This window comes from Ambystoma mexicanum, chromosome 2p (genome assembly GCF_040938575.1).
Source record: "Ambystoma mexicanum isolate Mex_15411 chromosome 2p, UKY_AmexF1_1, whole genome shotgun sequence".
Taxonomy (NCBI): Eukaryota; Metazoa; Chordata; class Amphibia; order Caudata; family Ambystomatidae; genus Ambystoma; species Ambystoma mexicanum.
The window spans coordinates 1,343,036,408-1,343,055,582 of NC_090923.1; the positions used below are offsets into that span (position 1 = coordinate 1,343,036,408).

At 45.0% G+C, this 19,175-nt stretch overlaps 1 protein-coding gene across 2 annotated transcripts in view; it reads right to left on the minus strand.

Moving 5' to 3' along the window:
- The window catches only part of LLGL1 (LLGL scribble cell polarity complex component 1), a 557,504-nt gene that overhangs the window by 102,658 nt on the left and 435,671 nt on the right, over positions 1 to 19,175 (minus strand). For both annotated transcript variants that reach the window (XM_069645702.1, XM_069645701.1), the window contains exon 12: positions 11,709 to 11,862. In XM_069645702.1, coding sequence (XP_069501803.1) covers positions 11,709 to 11,862 — 154 coding nt within the window. The remainder of the gene's footprint in view (positions 1 to 11,708; positions 11,863 to 19,175) is intronic.

The window sequence follows — 19,175 nt, forward strand, 5'->3', positions numbered from 1 at the left end:
CAGCACATCTGCTGCTCTTCGGTCATCTCTTTCCAATAGATTTTTTTTGTTTCCATCTTTTAGGCGTGCATGAGAGGAGGGGGTGACAACTGCTGTGGGAAATGGGGCGTGGCGACAGCAGAGCTTTCCATTTTTTGGAGACCATTCTGTTCTATTTTAAAGTGGATTCTGGGACTTTCCGTTTTGCTCAATTTCAAATGGAAGATAAAACGACAAGCCCCAGAATCCAAAGAAGAAAACAGGATTGGATGGCCTTCTGACGCACGGCCGAGGGAAAGCCGAGACATTTGACGGGCGCAAAGTCATTCGGAGGTCTGCAATGGACCAGAGTAGAGCGTAGGGGTGTGCAAGTACACTTAGAAGGTGGAGCGAGCATGGGCGCCATGTCACGAGCAGCTTAGGACAGGCACACAGGTAAGTAATAAGGCCAGATGAAATGGACTTCGAGCACTGAATGAGCTGGGCCAGGAATACTTACAGATTACATGAAAATGTACAAATACTTAAATTAAGGCGGTCATGTAGTTGCCCAGGCTGGCAGAGGAGCTGCAAAGAGGAGAGAAGGAGAGGGAGCAAAGGGAAGGACCTGGGGCACAAATGTCAATGGCTGAGGCATTGACAATAAAAAGACGCTCCTACCTAACTGGGTATGGTAAAGCAGCTAAATGGAAAAGCTTAGCTTTGTTAAAAGCAGGGCTTCCACCTTTCCCAAACAAATGTACACTTTTTTACAAGAACATTGGAGAGCATAGTTTTCCAATTCTGGATCTGCGCGGAAAGGAGTGGGGACCACGCCCTTTCTGCTTTGGAGATAGCTGTGCCCTTTATAATCACACAGATCGCTGCAGAGGGCACATTAACCAATTGAGCTGCCCTTCCTGCACGGAACCATTTCCTTTTTAATTTAGTTTTCTTCTAATTATAGATGATATCCAGTCCACGTTTGTATCAATTTCACTTTCATGGCAGGTACATTTTGCAATACACTGAAAATGCAACCTGTTAGGCCATGGCCCTTTTAAAAGGTTCCTTAGTTAATTTACTCTTCGGAGGCCGTGGCAAAAAAGTCATCACCTGCCCAAAATATAGGTTATGACCATTTAGTTAAGCGAGAGGACATTGAGGGGGCTCTAAAGAGTTCAAGCTTTCCTTCATTAACAGAAAATGGTTATGTATCCGTGTTGGGTTGGGAGTCCTACTCTAGCACATTACCTGGGTCCACAGGTCTGGTTTCTGCCAGCAGATCCCCATTCAATGCTTTAAAGTGATGTAGCAACATTGTGCAGCTGGCAATCACTACAAATCACAGAGCTGGATCCCTTAAAAAGGTATTCTGGTTTTGTATCTCAGTGCTAGCTGAGAAGTCAGGCCTGCTCTCCAACTCATTGGCTTGTAGCAAAACCAAAGGCTGATGGCAGGAGGGTTTTCAATAAATGATAAACACAGTCAATTATTATGGCCATATAAAGTGATGACCTTACTGAGACTCTGGGCTGGGAGCTCAAAGTAGCATTAGCTGGCTTCGGCAGGCTAGTGAAATGGGTGTCTGGGTTTCACTGCTCAATCAACATGTGCATTTGCCCAGGAAGGTTTGAGTGTGGAGACCATCCTCGATGGGTGTAGTAACTGATGGGAGCTGGGAGTGCAGCTCGCTATCAAGAGTGTTACAAAGATGGGGGTTTCCACACCATTGTCAATTGCTGGGACTTGTACGGAAGGATCTGAAGATCATCCGACATAAAGAGGGCTCTGCCATTGCACCCATCCTGGAATTCTGACCGTGATGTACCGCTGGGATCTGGCAATCTAGTTTTCACTCAGTGAACTGAATGAATATTCCTTACGTTTGACTAAGGGACTAGATGTCTGAAATCACCTCAGAGTACTTGTTCACTCTAAAGACGCGTCTGCTGGACTGGGCATCTGGTTCCTGGAGCATTGAAAAACTTTAGGGCCTTAGTGGTTAGGAGCTGCGATTAACTAGCAAAGGCAGACATGTCCTGGGAGACCAATCCCCAGGCTTGCCTTCTTCAAACCTCTGGAATTTTGTTTCGATCTGCACCCGCAGCTAGAGTTTAATTTGCACTGTACACAAGCAGGAGCTTCTCCCTTCATGGCCGACCAATTTATCCAGAGCCCTAGAGTTATCCTCCATTCACAGCATTCTTCAGCTGCAGACCATGCACCTTTATTGGACAAGTTTGCGCTGACATAGAAACATTAAAACCCCTTCCCAAGAAACACAAGACTTATCTTTGGACAACTGGATTGCACTGATTGCAAGTTCTTGCCACGACTTGTGCCAACACCCAATTATTTAACAGCTCTGCCATCACATGACCAGCATGGCAAAGTAAACAGCCCAACTTTAGGTACTGGCAGGAGGAGGTTGAAAGGGCAAGGTATACCCCCAAACTTAAGGTTGCTGGCCCAGAAATGTACTCCCAGGACCACCCTCACATAGTTCCCGCTGAAAGGTTGGGGGCATTCACAGTGAAAGCTGTAACAAAAAGGTCTGTTAGAAAAACCTTGGGAGTGTAAGTACAACCAACAGCCAGACTAAAAAGCATTGAACTAGGTCCATTTCCCTTTACGGGAAAGGATTTCCAGACGTTTGGTAAAGGCAGCAAACTATTTCATATATTTGAAAATTCAAAATTAAGTCATTTTCTAGCATCAGAAAAGGGACTGAAGGTTTCAGATGTCCCACTCAGATCTGCTTTTCAAAGAAGACGATTTTTCATGGTTCGGAGTTTTCTTCACTTAGCAAAACATGCTGAGAACTAGGCACTCCAGCCCAGGGTAGGGGGAAGGCAACGTAGAGAGCACAGGTGCTGCTTAGCCCCCTTTTGAAGGCTTCCCCATGCTTATACAGATCCTCGGAGGGGGAAGACCTGTCAGGATGGGACAGGAAAAGCTGTCCAATCAAGACAGAGGGAAGGATATGTATGCAGGAAGTGTGGGCTTTCCCGGTGAGCTCAGTAGTGGAGGTGAACTAAGACCAGCAGGAGGGAGGAAGGTGTGGCTTGTGAAGGAGCTTGGCGCAGGTAAGGCATTGTTTAGAAGTGAAAGTGATTCTGCAGTGAAGGTGTTTGTATGGGAGTTGAATAGAAGCCTGTGTAAGGTGTAAATAGTGAATTGAAGGTACTGTGTGAAAGGAGGGCATTTGCAGAGTGGGAGGAGAAGAGCAGTAGTGGTGTGGAAGTAGTAACTAAGGGTCTAGGAGACATGAAACATCAAAAGGAGAGTGGATTGGTGGGAGGAGTAAGATGAGGGGTAGGTAGAAAGAATAGGAAAGTGGTGAGCGTGGGCGTGAGTAGATTTAGACAAATATAACAGATTACGTGCAAGGTACTAACCCCAATTCTCTATTAGAACACCAAAACCGGGATAGTCTAGGGAGAAATGCCATCTGTGACATATGGGGCCCTGGAAAGCGTGACATAGTAAATTTGGATAAAGGATTAGTATATTGGAGAACATTAAGAAAGTCAGACTTGTTTGAACTGGTCATGTCTCCCACGATAGGGAAACAAACACGAGCAAAAGGAGCCAGCCTTATTTCTTGTAATCCTAGTCGTTATTTTGAAAAAAACTTTAGTCACTCTGTACACATTAATAAAAATTTAAAAAAAATACGAAAGCACTTTGGGTCACAGTCTCATTTCTTGACAATCCCCTTTGTGCTGCTACACAACTTTACCATGGTGTATAATTTAACATGGGGTTTTACTACAGTTCTAAAAATCTTACCACCAACATTACATTTTGGAAATTAACTCGCGATACCACAAAATGTCGGGCAATTGCCAACTGTATTTCTATTTGGGTCAAAACCAAAACATATCTGATCACCAAACAGGCAAAACTGCCTGTGTTATGGATAAAAACTACTGTGGTTGAGGGCAGAATTATTTTTGAAGAGGACAACAGAAATCTGCTGTTGGTATTAACCATTTGCAGAAAAAGGAACAAGGCTGTGAGAGAGGACAGAAAAGGGATAGAGTTAAATTTCTAAATATCCCTTCCTCCTATCCAAATCTGTCCCTGTGTGGCGCTGGTGTATCGCCTACAAATAGGAGACAGAATAAGAAGATAAACTATTCACTTCTAGTTGTTAACATCCAGCCTTGTTGAAATCATGCTCCTCAACCACTCTCTTCCACTATGTGTCTGAGTTGGAAGAGACCAATAACCAAGATAGCACTCGGTAGTGTGGTGGTTGAGTGTGTGCACATCCACTGGGTTGTAACATCTTTAATGACCCAGGGATTGTGTAGCAACCCCACACACCAGAGTTTTTAAAAAAAACAAGTGAAGGCAGCACCAACCCAAACACAAATTGTGCCTCCTCACAAGTTGTGTTTTTGAAAACACAACATAAAGACGATCCTCACTTCAGTATGAGTTTCCCTAGATGTTATTGTTACTGCATATAGTGGAGTGAGGTAAAAAATTGCTCATATATAGAAAATTGCATTTGTATCTATAGGCTGTAGCAATTACTGTCAGTAATTCTGCCCTCAACCACAGTAGTTTTTAACCATAAAACAGGCAGTTTTGCCTGTTTGGTGATCAGATATGTTTTGGTTTTGACCTAAGTAGAAAAACAGTTGGCAATTGCCCTACATTTTGTGGTATCATGTTTATAGAGTAAGGGCACTTCCCTGTTAACTCACTCTTCAGCCCCCTCCCCTTTGTTCGGAAATTAACTTGCAACACAAAAAAGTAACTTCTGCTAAAATCACAACGCTAAAACTCCAAACTTCAAAAGCTACTCAACTATGTGCAATGGGTAGCTCTGCATGAAACCAACACAGAATATTTTATAGTTCCATTGCTCGTGGTGTATGCCATTGTAGATTACACTGCACCTTTTTACTACTCCCACTCCCTTCCCAAAAGCGCAGCCTTTGTTGCTCTGGAGGATAGCTCAGCGGCAACATGCTCGCCTTGGAAGCAAGACGACACAGAGCAACACAGGTTCGATCCCTGGGTCCGTCCGCGCTTAGAAAGCTCTCGGTATTAAGCGCGTCATAAATAACCCGTCATATCATGATCATAAATGGCAGGTTTATCTCTGGAAGTCGCATAAAAGGGAGCGGCACTGCAACCTAGGTGCGGTTTTGTGCTACACAGGCCTTAGGAAAAGATACTTCAACCACACAATCAAGACTGCACCCATCCGCCATCAAGGACTGCAGTCACAGAAAGGATCTTCCGGGACATGAGCAAAAATCTGTTCAAGCAAGTCAACTTGCTAGCCTTTATGAAACGCCCACCAGTTTCCATAGACACTACAACATTTAAACAGAGGCCAGAGGTCCAGACTCATTGTCCGCCTGCATTGAGAATAACTTCTAAGCAAATACAGCTCTAGACTGAATGCTTTTTGAGCCAGCACATTGAACTGGTTTGCTTGAAAGCTTGTTGGCAAATACTGTCACCTCCCCAGGATTTCCATTTTGTGAATCAGCCCCAACAAACTTGGAAGAGTACACAAGAGTAATGAAATTCTAGGAATGTGGGAGAGGTTATCCTGACAGACACCCCCCCCCCTCCCACTAGCGTAGGAAAATATGCTTTCATAGGAGGCAGTTCCAATGATAAGGCTACAGCGTTGCATTGTGAAGAGCATTCTTCAAGCCTGCTGCTGGAGCAGGATTCCCAAGGAAGTAACTTGGTATGTACTAAGAATACTGGAATCAAGACAAAATGTATTTCACACTTCGATTGAAAAGAAAATTACCAACAGCACAACCATTACGTTCCACTTGCCATGCACAGTTGGTGAATCACAGATGGGCTCACAACTGACACTGAACAGATATTTATTCTACAAGAATTACTAGGAAAAAGAGCTTATCCATTTTAGGTTTTGGATTGTAGGAATGCACTCAGCACACTCCCCTTAGAAATGAATGGTTTCCTTGAGTGCTGCTCACATGCTATTGGCTACGGGCCTGCTCTTCCGATCCGCACAATAATCGTAAGCATCATGGCTATTAGATACAGAGTTCTAAGGCATGGCCTGCAGCCATGTGCCAGGCACACTATTCCTAAAAATAACCACAGAACATTGGCTAATTCCTTGCTATCCGTGTATGACCCCAAGCAGTTTGGCCTGCACCATGCCCTTAATTCCGTAACCATCGAATGGGAGCAGCAACATGCTGGAAACATACATTGTGACATTAGTTGCTTCTCCTTCTCACTTTTGCTTTCCCCAGTTAGTCCACACTTGGTAGAAACCCACATCCAGCAGCGTGACGCGGTCACTCTGGGTAACATGCCACACTGAGCAGTTGCAGTTTATTAACACCCAGTTAGGGCCAAACAAACCTTGCAATAGACCTTCATGCAGAATTATCAACACAGCAGCCTCAATGGACAAATAGTGGAAACACACTTGTGGTATCCTCATGGCCAAACCAAATACTAAAAGACACCTTCCACCCAGGGCTGTCACAAGGTGGGGTGAGGAGCCCTTATAATTTTGTTTGTACTGGGCCACCAGTGGCGCCGCCGCCGCAAACAGGAGCTGCAATAAATCTCCCCTGGTGTGTGTGGAGGAACCCAAATATGGTTAATTATTATGACAGCAAATCAACTACAGCTAAGTTAGGTTTCTCTACTGAAGACAAGTTCACTCCAGACTAACATTTTTATGCATAAATATATATAGCATGGCATGACGGTGGGTGGTGTGACACCAGCTTTAGGGAGGACTGCCCTGCGCTGCCCCTTTGTGCACATTAAAACACACATCATACACAGTGATAGGTAAATGATGTTCAGTGGCGGCTGATTAATTTTTGAACTGAAGAATGTCCATGCAGACTGCATCAATCTATTGTATTTATTTATTCAGCATATGTAAAGCGCGCTAAACCCAAAGGCATCTGGGCCAGTATTACCATATAAGGACTCACAGCCTCTAAAAAAAAAAAAAAACATGCCACAGAATGTATATCCAGACTAGCTGCGCACCATAAGTGTTATTACTGGCTAGAGGGCCCAATATTCAATGCAAGCCAGTCTAGCCACCTGATAACACTTATGTTTAGGCATGGCTGAAGATGAGTTGGTGCCCATTTCAACATGACGGTTGGGTGCCCCACATTGCTTAGAGCGGAAAACAGTCTGAGGCACCCGTTCGGTGCATACATTATAATGCAGACAAAGAAATGCAGCTAGGAGTTAATAGCCGCTGATTATCACAAGACAGCCAGCCAGCAGGGAGCTGAAACACAATGCCCACTGAAAATCTTTAAATCATCCTTTGTCAGCAAGTGGTTGATGTGGAGGAACAAGTGTCAAAAGGCAACTTTTAAGGCAAGCATTTCAAAGCACTAATTTCATGCCCCAGTGAAGGCCCTGCATAAGTCTCGGTACAGAAAGGTGCAATATTGCAAGTTACATTGGTCATGGTATTGGAACTAGGGCTAACATTCATACTTTCAATGCATTTTCGCATGAGGGCAATTAATTGCCCAGGGAAAATGCCATGACTTATTATCAATAGGACAAATATGGCCCTGGGTGCCACAATGCATTAAAAGAACACTTATTTTACTGGGGTGGATTTTGCCATAGCGCATAACTGCACTTGCACCAGTGTAGGTTTAATGAATCCCACTGTGTCTGTCTAGATTTCTAAGTTAAGTACGTACGTGTAGTGTAAATGCGGTGCAACAACTTGCATTTTTGACACTCAGTGCAAAAAATATTGCAGGCGTTGAAAGGCAAAAACGAAGGTTAAGGCTCATGATTGCCATGAGCATTTCCATTCCAGGGATGGCCATGGAAGCCAGGGTACGAAAAGACCCGTTTCTGAATCGTGCTTTCTGCTGGGCCTGGCCTCCACCAGGGCAGACCATTTCCAGTAGAAAGAGCCGCAGATATAGGGTATCCCATGCAACATTATTTTATGAATAAGGGATGCACTCAGTATGGAATATGCTTCCCACTCTGCTCGCACACCACATTCATGTGCATGTTTTAGTGTGACCAACAGGGCATGTGCCAAAGTATTGTCCACCCGCTCCCCCACCATTTATTCATTAACTTATTATTTATCTTGTTTCTCTCCTATGCTCTGCACTTTCCACTTTCTCCCCCCCTCCCATGTACTGTCCCCATTTTTCCCTTCCCCATGCACTTGCGCATTCTCAATGTCACTGGGCCTAGTAAGATCATTTGTTTTTGTATTCTCCCCAGTTCCCCTTCCCTTTGCCTGGTCACACTCTGAAACACCTCTGCATGAGCGCGACATAAATAAAATAAATCATATCATGTATGCATACTGTGTGTTGCGTGTAACTTTAAAAAAAAAAATTTTTTGTTGATCTTCTCTTCTGCTGCAGCCGACAGCAAATGACATCTCGCACAACGAAATGCCATCCAGACAGCCGCGAGGCCTGCGGCATTCGCCCCCCCCCACCCCCTGCACTCTCCTCGTGACGGCCCTACTTCCACCCAGACAGACAACGCATCTTTCCATACCACGATTACACTGCAACACTATGCGAAACACCCACACCACAGCCTCAAAGCACATTACCTGCACGCATGAACAGTATCCTACAAAATGTATACCAAATGTACCCACTACGATAAACCTAAGCCATGTCAACACCCATACCCCTGCCCCAAAAAACACCCAAGCTTAATGCAGCTTTGTCCTGGAATGCATGCAATATCACATCAACTTTGATACTCTACCTCCACTTGCAACGACCTACCCCCAATCAACTCAACATAAAGCACCAAGAGCTTATGAAAATAGCAGACGTTGTGCCATGTCAGATCCAATAACACCATGCCCATCATAAAGCAGCAATTCGTGAGCCAACTGTCCCCTTAAATTGTAGAAAGGTCTCCCTTTCATTTTGTTATGTTACTTTGAATTTATATAGCGCCTTATGTACCATTGGTATGGTCTCAAGGCGCTGGTAGGTTGAACGCCCTCGGGAACCGAAGTTCAGGTCAGTAGAGAGAATAGAGAGTCAAAAGGTGAATGTGAGCACCGGATATGTGTGCAGCTGGTGTGGCATTCGTGCGATAGCTGCTTCTTAGCGGTAGGTGTGGAGGTTGAGGGATCAGGAGTATGCGTTTGTTCTGGGAGGTTGTTATCCAGACTGATTTTGGCTGTGTTAGGCCTGAGGAGAAATGCCTAGGCTGGACGGTGTGTAACCAGCAGTAGTCAGAGTGATGGGGAGTATGAGGCAAATGATGGTATGAGAACAGCTATACTGAATGGTGTCGTAGTATTGCTGTGTTCTATTTGAGTGGTGATGTAAAGAAGAGAGTGAGAGTGGAGATGAGAATACGGTGGTTTAATTAGGTGCTTGAGATCGAGCCTACTCCGATAGTTCCATGTATTCCGTTGGTTCCAAGTACTCCGACTGTTCCACGTACTCTGACAGTTTCAAGCACTCCAAACCATTCTTTTCAATGAACGTTCTATGCTTTCCAAACCATTCCATATAGGTCACGCCATTCTTTGCGCTCCAATATGTTCCATGCATTCCAATCCATTCCATGCACTTGCATCCGTTCCATGCACTTGCACCCGTTCCATGCACTCCAACCCGGTCTTAGCACTGCAACCGTTTAATGTACTCTAACCAATTTATGCACTGCTCCTTCATTCGTTCTAGCCACGTTATCCTTTTTTCGTGCATCATCCATCCACATACGTTGTCTTCACACGTTCCTCCACTTAGCTGGTTCCACCCATTTCACCCACGTCACTCGTTTTACCCACTACACTGGTTCCACCCACTAAACTGGTTCCGAACACATCACCTGTTCATCCGCCTATTTCATCCATTCAACCATTTCTCCTTTCCTTCCACATGTTTCATCATTTCTATCTGCATACTCAGTTCATCCGTTCTACTCACATACTTCGCCTGTTCCAACCTCATACTTCTTCCGTTCCAACATTTTTCATTTGTTCCATCCACTTCGCATGTTCTATCCACATGCTTCCATCCACCCTACTTTTGTCCATATACTTCATCCATTCCTTCCTCATACTTAACCAGTCTCGTTCATATATAGCACCCGTTCTTCCAGATCCATCCTCGGTTCCTACCATCCACTTTACCCGTTTCTTTGCCGTACTGCACCCGTTCCTTCCAACCAACTTCACTCGTGACCTCCAACCACTTCACTCATTCCATCTTCATACATCGTCTGTTTGCTCAACACCCGCTCCGCACTAGACACCGGCTCCTCGCTCCGCATTCTACACCCACTCTTCGCTCCGCATTCTACATCCGCTCCGCACTACACCAGCACCATACCCTACATCCGCTCAACACACTACATTGGCTCAACACCAACGCACCATAAGTCTGCTCAACACCCTAGATCTGCTCAACACCCTACATCCGCTCTATTCTATTATCCATTCACACCCTACATCCGCACCACAACCTATATCTGCTCCACACCCTCATCCGCTCTACGCCCTCGTCCACTCTGCGCGCTTCATCCACTTCATCCGCTCCACTCACTTCATTCATTCATTCTGCATTATCGGTTCAGCCCATGTCATTTGTCGCACGCACTCGATACGTTCCGTGCTCACCATCTGTCCGTCCCATGCACTACCCCTGTCTCATGTACTCGGCTTGTCTATTCTTTAAATCGACTATATTGACTTTATTCATCATGTCCACATTGATCCTCTTGTCCATTACATTTATTTCGTCCATTCATTAATTTCATCCACGTTACTGCTCTCGTACAACTTATTCTTTTTATCTACTTTGCAAGTTTGATCATTTTTTGATGGATTTTTCTCTTTTTTTTACCGATTCTATTTTGTTTGTCCTTTTTAGCTAACCAATAGAGGTTATTAGTTTTCGATTTCTCGTTCGGATCATGCTGCTACATTGCTATTTATGCTCAAGCATTTGCTAAAGTCATTGCGGTGCAGTTATCAAATTTGAGTTTGAGTTTGGGGGTCAGTTTTTAGGGGAAGAGGCAAGTTTTCAGTAATTTGCGGAAAGACAAGAGGTCTTCAGTGAGTCGGATGTGGGATGGGAGTGCGTTCCACGGCATGGGGGCCAAGGCTGAGAATGATGATCCGCCTAGCCTGGCTGAGTTTGTTTTTAGTATGACTAGGAGGCCAGCTGAGCTTGAACTTAGAGTACGTGCAGGGTGATAGGGTTTTAGTGTGTCTTGAAGATATTGAGGTCCGGTTTTATGCAGTGCTCGGTGAGAAATGCATAAGGTTTTGTGCCCAATTGGTCCATTACTTGCAAACAACCACTTGTTGATCCAGCTTCTCAATGGGCTTCATTGAACCTAATAACTCCCTATTCATCTCACACACTTTGCTACGCATGCACACAATGCATGCCTTTGTAATATCAGTGAAATCCTAGACATGGGCCACATGGCACCATTCAATAAGCAGCATAGATGCATTGCAGTGGTCCCAGTTGGGGAAATTGGCACCTTTCAGCTATTGGGAGACCTTGGCAATAGGTAGTGGGGTGAAGACCACCTAGAGCATTCAGACATGCATTAGGCCACAGTTCAGACATTGGGGGGGGGATGTTTTCCCCTTTGACAACTCCAATAAGAATAGTCCAATTGGTTCCTGGATTAAATCTTCCTACAGCTGTCATTTTCAGAAATGACAGCCAGTGCAGCCTATTTACGCCAGGAACTCGGTAGCAACATAGTACCTTGCGGAAGGGTGGCCACTCCTCTTCACTGCTGTGGTTCAAGCTGTCATTGTGCTCACACTCAGTCTGGAAAATGCTGGAAGTGCAAAGTTTGTAGAGAGGCTTCAGAGAAACTCCAGAAGCATCCCAGAACCGTACTGTGCCATCCTCGTGTCTGGAAAAAAGCAGAATGTGTCAAGGCATTCTTGTTCCATTATCCAAATTTCAAAGCTGGTCGCACTGAAGCGGCATGTTGGGCGTGGATACCATGCAGAAGGCTACATAAACAGTCACAGCATTGTCATATGCACGAACCTTCCTCCCCTTCACATACTGCATATTCGCTCAAGAGTATGCCAAAAAAGCAGCATTTCCAGCTATTGCAAACCTATGGATGTGTTGGTGGGAAGGGGGTGAAGGGGAGGTTATGAGCTAAAGGACAGTATATTCTGTGTGTACTTCGGTAGCATTGATACTAACATTTAGTATCGGGTATAAGGGGGTTAGCATTGGTGAATTGAGGGGGCTAGATTGGTTAGGATACAGGCTGCAAATAAAGGCATAGCAACAGGCACACTAACATTGTCAGTTTCAGAAAATAATGCAAAATTGAAAGCTGAACAGCAGTGCATCGCATGCAGTTTAACAGTACGATGGTCCTTGAAAATAAAGGATACAAGACGAAATGCAACATTATCGGGGGGTCGTGTTATGCAAAATACTGGCCAAGGGTCATCTAAGCCAAGGGCTGGAAAATTACATGAGTGGCATATTTGGGTATGGGTGCTGAAAGGGTCTGGAACGTGGTGACAGATGACACCACGAAAAAGGCTGGAAAATTGTAAAAGAAATTTTACAGAGAAATAGGATAAGAGGCGGTTTTCATCGAGTGGTTTAAGAGTGACAAAGGAGGAGGGGTCTTCGAGCTTCCTGGTAAGAGATGCTGCTGCTGGCTGGCTGAAAGGAGAGGGCCGTTCTGCATAGCTGCTCTGGTGAGGTTTCTCGGCTGAACTGGAGAGTGGGGTAGATGTAGAGCAAGTTCTTTGAAGGCAGTAATTCGAATCTGGGGGGCAGCAGGGGTGGGGACGGTGTATCCAGGCAGAAACAGGCCGAGTCGTACTTGGCTGCAAGAAGGGCCGGGCGAGTCAAGAGCGAGGTGATTATTTGGAAAAGCGGAGCTCAGCAGGAGTATAAATGCAATTATGACACCCTTTGTAGGGTATTTTAAAAAGGCAAGAACTTCTTTAATCCTTCTGGTGCCAAAGGATTAACAAAGTAGCCAGTGTCCTAAGTATTTTCCGGGGGGTTTCTTCATTCACGCAGAGGGGGGCATAATCGCAATCTCATAGTTTTGCTACCAATACAACGTTGGGCAAGGGTAGGGGAGTAACAGAGCTGAAACTGTATTCATAGTGCATTGCTTTCATTGCAATGAGTGCCAGTTATGATGTCCCAGGTTAGAGGGAACATCACTTGCATTTGAATTGTTAAACTGATCCAATGCAAAGTGCGTATTAATATAGACTATGTTTGCCTTTATTGGCACAGGTTTGCAATGCAAATGTTTCCATGTTTACCAAATACTAACTCGCTTGAGTTTTTTGTGATGCGTTTAGATACAAAAGTGCAAAACTGACAGTGTGTGGTGGTTTTTATTATGTCTAGAGCCTGCCCAATTTCTTGCATCTGGAGATAAATGGGCCGTGTGAATGGGTGGTACAGTACGAAGTCTGTAAATGCCTAGCTAAGATCCTGCGATGTAAAAAGTGGCAAAATAGAAGAACCGGGACTCCCTTAGACCTACATATTGTATACTTGGAAGGATGAAGGAAGGTGTACACGTTCACAGATTCCCAGTGGAGCCAATGCATTCTGTTTTTTTTTAATTTTATTCTAGGACGTGCAGCTTTGCTTCACCTTTAAGCCCCTCTACCCCAATATACAGTCAAGAATAAAGGTTCCAAAAAGGAACGCAAAAAAACTGGACAGGATGAGCATCTCCGATGACATGGTTTATTGCCAAGTATTTAAGGTCTAGACTTGTTCCTTACAGTGACCAACTGAAATCCAGGTTGCATTGCACTTCATGTGTGCAAAGAGTGGGGAGAGGAGGAAGGAGCTGGTGGCTGCCAATGATATTCCGAGTAGTTTAAATGAAAGGACTATGAGGTGCAATGAGCAGTTCAGATTCTGCACAGCCGCTTAACGTTGACTGATGTGCAGCCAGTGATCACATTCTGCCATAACCAATGAGGAGCAGCACAGCCTAGTAGCATGGCTGCTTGCGAGGACAGTAGCAAAACAGCAACATTGAGAGGTTAAATTAGAAATTACAATGCAGTCTTGGCAAAAAACATCCGTCCCTTTGTATACACTTCATAAGAGAAAAATCTCCTGATGGTTTTCCCATCTCAACATTTCTGGGAGAGTTTCACGACAAATATTACTTACCAGTAAATTTCCCTTTTGAAGCTTGATTTGACTTGCAAGTAAAGTCATACGTCAAGCAAATATTAACAGTTTGAGATCCTAACATTCTGCCCTGAGGCACATGACCCTTTACCTCTCCAGGGTAGAAACCACTGCACGGGAAGACACATCGATAGGGAGAGTAAAATCAGGACGTCTCTACCATTAACTCGTCCCTTTATTTCAAATTCCAGTAAATACAACAAAAGGTAACTGCCGACTATACACAAAACAAGTCTCGCATGTGGTGTCGACTGGAGTGGAATTAAAGAAAATTATATTCTCAGGAAAATTTTAAAAGAAAACTTCAGAGCATGAACATTTCAGAATTAAATAACATTCGTACAGGCAACCACAAAGGCTTTTGTCACTGGACAGGGGCCGCAAAATGCAACAAGTGACATGACAAGCACAATGAAAATAACAGAAAAAGATCAGATGTTAAACCCTAAAACTAAAATAGCAGTTAATACATAAAACAAAACGCTATTTCAGTTATCAACCATGTTTTATTTGGTGTGGACCCATGACAGAACATGCCAGAGGTGCCATGATATGCCAGGCCTCCCCATCAGACCATCACAGGGAGACACTAGACACTCACTAGGTCCGTCTCCCTCTGAAAAGCTCATCTACGCATGGACATTTAGCAATTAGCTTTTTTTACTGGACTACGGGCGTGGCCATGGTGACCACAATTTATTTGTGGCGAGGCCTGAACCACAAAAGCAGCTCTGCTCTCGTTCAGAGGGCGGGAGGGGGGGTGGGGTTGGGGAGGGGGCTGGGATGGCCTTAGTCTTCAGATCCATTAGTGGTAGTGGAGCAGTTTGTGTGGCTCTGGCCTCCAGGAACAAAACACATTTTGCTTAAATCAGTATGATCAGTATGTTGGGTTTTGTGAGGAAGTAATGCTTAGTTACGGACTATACCGTTACACTTAGTCATTAGCTGTAACAGAGGGCCAAAACTCGCAGAGAATGAGGTAAAAGGGTTTGGTTTGTCCGGCAAGCTTGGAAGCATGGTTTCTGCGGGACGGATGGAAGCAGGCATGCTGCCTACGGCCCCAGCTGAGAACAAGAGCTATTGTAACCTGAACTGACTTTGCAGCTTGATATGGGACGGAGTGTCTCAGCACGCTGGCCTTTCAGAAATACTAGGAGTTTGCTGTAATTTACAGAACAGGAGATCGGTTCCAGGGGAAGGAGGAACCCCGTCCTCTGCCCTGGAGACAGATTATTTACTGATGGCACCTTGTAGAGCAAGGTCTTTTCCCCCCTCCTGTGTAAGGCTTCAAGGTGTTAATCTGAAAACTAGGGACCACCAGACACAAGTGGGGGGTCTGGTAAAACGTGTACAATATACAAACCTCCTGAGGGCCTCGGTTAAATCGATCTAGAAAGATAGGTAGGCTGTACAATTTCAAGAAAAAGTGAGGAGTTACAAAAGCAAAGCAAGTATGAGAGACAGAAGGGGGGAAAAAGGGAATTGAAGGAGGAGATTGGCTAGAATATGGACATTCGTAAGGCCATCTCTTAACCCTTGTGTCTTGGAAGGCCATCTCGTAACCCTCGTGTCTTGGAAGGCCATCTCGTAACCCTCGTGTCTTGGAAGGCCATCTCGTAACCCTCGTGTCTTGGAAGGCCATCTCGTAACCCTCGTGTCTTGGAAGGCCATCTCGTAACCCTCGTGTCTTGGAAGGCCATCTCGTAACCCTCGTGTCTTGGAAGGCCATCTCTTAACCCTCGTGTCTTGGAAGGCCATCTCTTAACCTTCGTGTCTTGGAAGGCCATCTCTTAACCCTCGTGTCTTGGAAGGCCATCTCTTAACCTTCGTGTCTTGAAAGGCCATCTCTTAACCCTCGTGTCTTGGAAGGCCATCTCTTAACCCTCGTGTCTTGGAAGGCCATCTCTTAACCTTCGTGTCTTGGAAGGCCATCTCTTAACCTTCGTGTCTTGGAAGGCCATCTCTTAACCTTCGTGTCTTGGAAGGCCATCTCTTAACCCTCGTGTCTTGGTGACTTGGGACCTGGCAATAGGGAGTGTGTGAGTTATGGAAAGTAACTTCCTGATAGGATGCAAAACCCTCTTCCACCGAAGTCAGGAGCATTTGCAGAAGCAGCAGATTCAAACATGTGACCTGCTGCAGGTCACACAGCTCATCGGGTTAGGCACTTGACTGGTGCCATCCATTTCAGCAGCTATTTCACCCAAGCTGAGCATATCAAAAACCTTCAGTAGTGCCTTGACCCTTTGTGGCTACATTATACGCCACGGCACATTTCTTGTAAACGTTGTAATATTAGGTTATATACTAAAAAGAGTGGATGGGGACAGGAGAGGGTATGAGAAAGATATGTGTTTATTTTAAATTGCACAGTTTAACATACTGTAGTGTGATTGGACAGCTCAGCGAGTGAAAGGCTAAACTCTGTCACGTGCCAGAACGCACTTTCCAAGTTCTAATCTCACGAAGGATGAAACAGCCCTTCATCAGGATTCAGGCATTAAGAACTACACATGAAAATGTGACACTCTATTCTAGCTGCACATGGTACACAAAACGTGCAGTATTTGGGAACACAAAATAGCCCCACAGAAAATGAAAACAATCAAGCTGCCGGTCCTGTACATATAGCACTTACTCCAGTTGCACCTTTGTGCATATAGTACATTAGTAAAAGCCAAAACAGATGAGGAAGACTTGTGGCATAAGGTAGTGTGGTTTAAAGTTCATGCTGTCTCACAATAACTGCAATGTGAACATTTTTAAGTTGGCAAGACAGTACAGGCAGGAAATTCATCACAATGTGATGTTTCTCAGTTTCTCTGTGTTGCATGGGCCCAGCAAAAGGCCCCTACAGCACTGCAGAGGGGGCCCAAGTAGCATTATGAAAGGAGGAGCAGTACCCCCTTCTGCCGTGAGAAAATGTGCCCAGGATCACACATTTTAGTTTAGTTGCGATATGAGGCCCGTCAGCATTTAGGCATTTCACCATCTTCTCAGCCCCTGATGGTTCAAATGGGTCAAGTTTCCACTTTCAGCAGCTAAAATGGCAACTTGACAAATGCATATGTCCTTAAGGAATTATGTTGAACAAAATGAGTTGTAGCTATTTGGAGTCTACATTGTGAATGGAAGACAAAGTATGAAAGCAAAGTAATGTTGCCCCAAACCATGTACTTAAGACTTTTGATCTTGCTTCTTCAAACTCTATTTTCTTTACCCAAATATTCTAGAGTACAAGAGAAGTGATTCTTCATACATTTGTTATTCTGCAATATCCGCTTTGAGCAACTTGTAAAAGCTTTTGAACCAAAAATGAGGCCTAAAATAAAAGTACAATGTGTAAGGCCTTCCTGGAAGAGGAAGAGGTGCCAGCCATGGATGCAGTCATTTGTTGGAGATTTCCGCCTCTTGCTTGCCGTTACGATTGAAAGGGTGCCCGTTAAGATTTCACATTTTTGCTAGCCGCATTGTTCAAGTAAGATGCCATTGAAAATTGCAAAGAAATCTGCACGCCCAACAAGTAAATATGGTGAAAGGAACTTTCGGATTGCTATCATTCGAGGCGGAAAGTCATTTGATTTAATTTATTTTAGTCCATGCATTCAGGGGTAATGTCGCATTTCCTGACCTCATGTTCCATTAACTGCACGACCCGTTTAACATTCAGTTGAATCCCTACAATCCTGGGCAAGGTGTGGTCCCAAGAACTGTTCTCACAGTTTAGGCCAGTTAGTTCCAAGTATCTTCTGTGACCTACAACAGCGTAATAAAAAACGTAGCGACTGCAAGGTCTGATTCTACCTTTGTTGCAACACAGCTGACGTCAGGACCTTTGGAGGCAAGATCTTTGGCTAAGATGGTGACCCCCCCCCCTCCCAAACCATCCTCCTCTTGGGGCAATCTATTTGCAGGATTTCGGTTCAGGCAAATGTTACTTATTCTCTTGGTGGTCTTCCTAGCCCACCCAATGGGCTTTGACAGTGCCTCAGCTTCACTGATGCCTGCTTTCCTCGGTTAAACTAAGATCTAAAGTTAACAATTACCGCACAGTGCAACAGACACATTTTAATAACGACCACTGAGTGCACCAATTTTAGTTAATATGCCTACATGTAAAGAATTGGAAAAACGTTTTTGTGTATCCATCTCACTCGGAGTGTGGCATAAGCAAACCATACATACATTTGTAGCCAATGTGCTAAATCCTTGGTAATAGACCCCACGGGTTCATATCTAGAAACGTATGCATAGTGATTCTGCTTTCAATGTAAAGCCACTGTCCTCACTTACTGAATGCAACATACAATATTTATTTAATATCTATTTAACTTGTGTCCACACTATTTCCCCCAGCAAGTGCTTCTTTGGATTTTGTTAGAACGTGTGAGAAACCTGAAGGTGTCTCCCTAGCTAGTCCCTAGGGATCTGTCATCCAGGTGTCCAGGACACTGCCATCGCCATTTGATCCAGTTCCTGGGGTGGACCACTGAGTAGGATCACCTGGATGGGGAGTGGGACACGATGAGTGAGACGCAGTATCGCCCTTCCCTTTGACACCTTTTCCCCCCTCCTCTAAAGTAGGCCATTCTAAACCACTGCTGCCCCCCCCCCCCTGTTCCAACACGAACACTTTCGCACAACACAAAGTACAACAAACACCAGAGCAGTTTATCTGACATGTCCCAATGTAAACCTGCATTTATGCATGGTTTTCTGTGTGACACGGGTTGTGTGTACAGGTTTGTATGGCGGGCTCTTTCCTTTTCGTGCTCCCAGCATGTGGTATTCCCCAGTGGGCTATGGAACGCCCCACCAGCAGGGGGAGCGGGCGTGTGGCTGAGGTGATTCCACCTCAAGTCCTGTCAGAAGTCCCCCAAGGGTTAGCAGCAGGTGGGCAGGCGCCAGGCCCGCTGCAATGGAGGGATGTCCTCTGAGGCCGTCCACTTTCCAGGCCGGCATTTCTCTCCCCCCGCCCCCCTACTCAGGGTCGACATGGTGTGCTGGTGTCTGGAG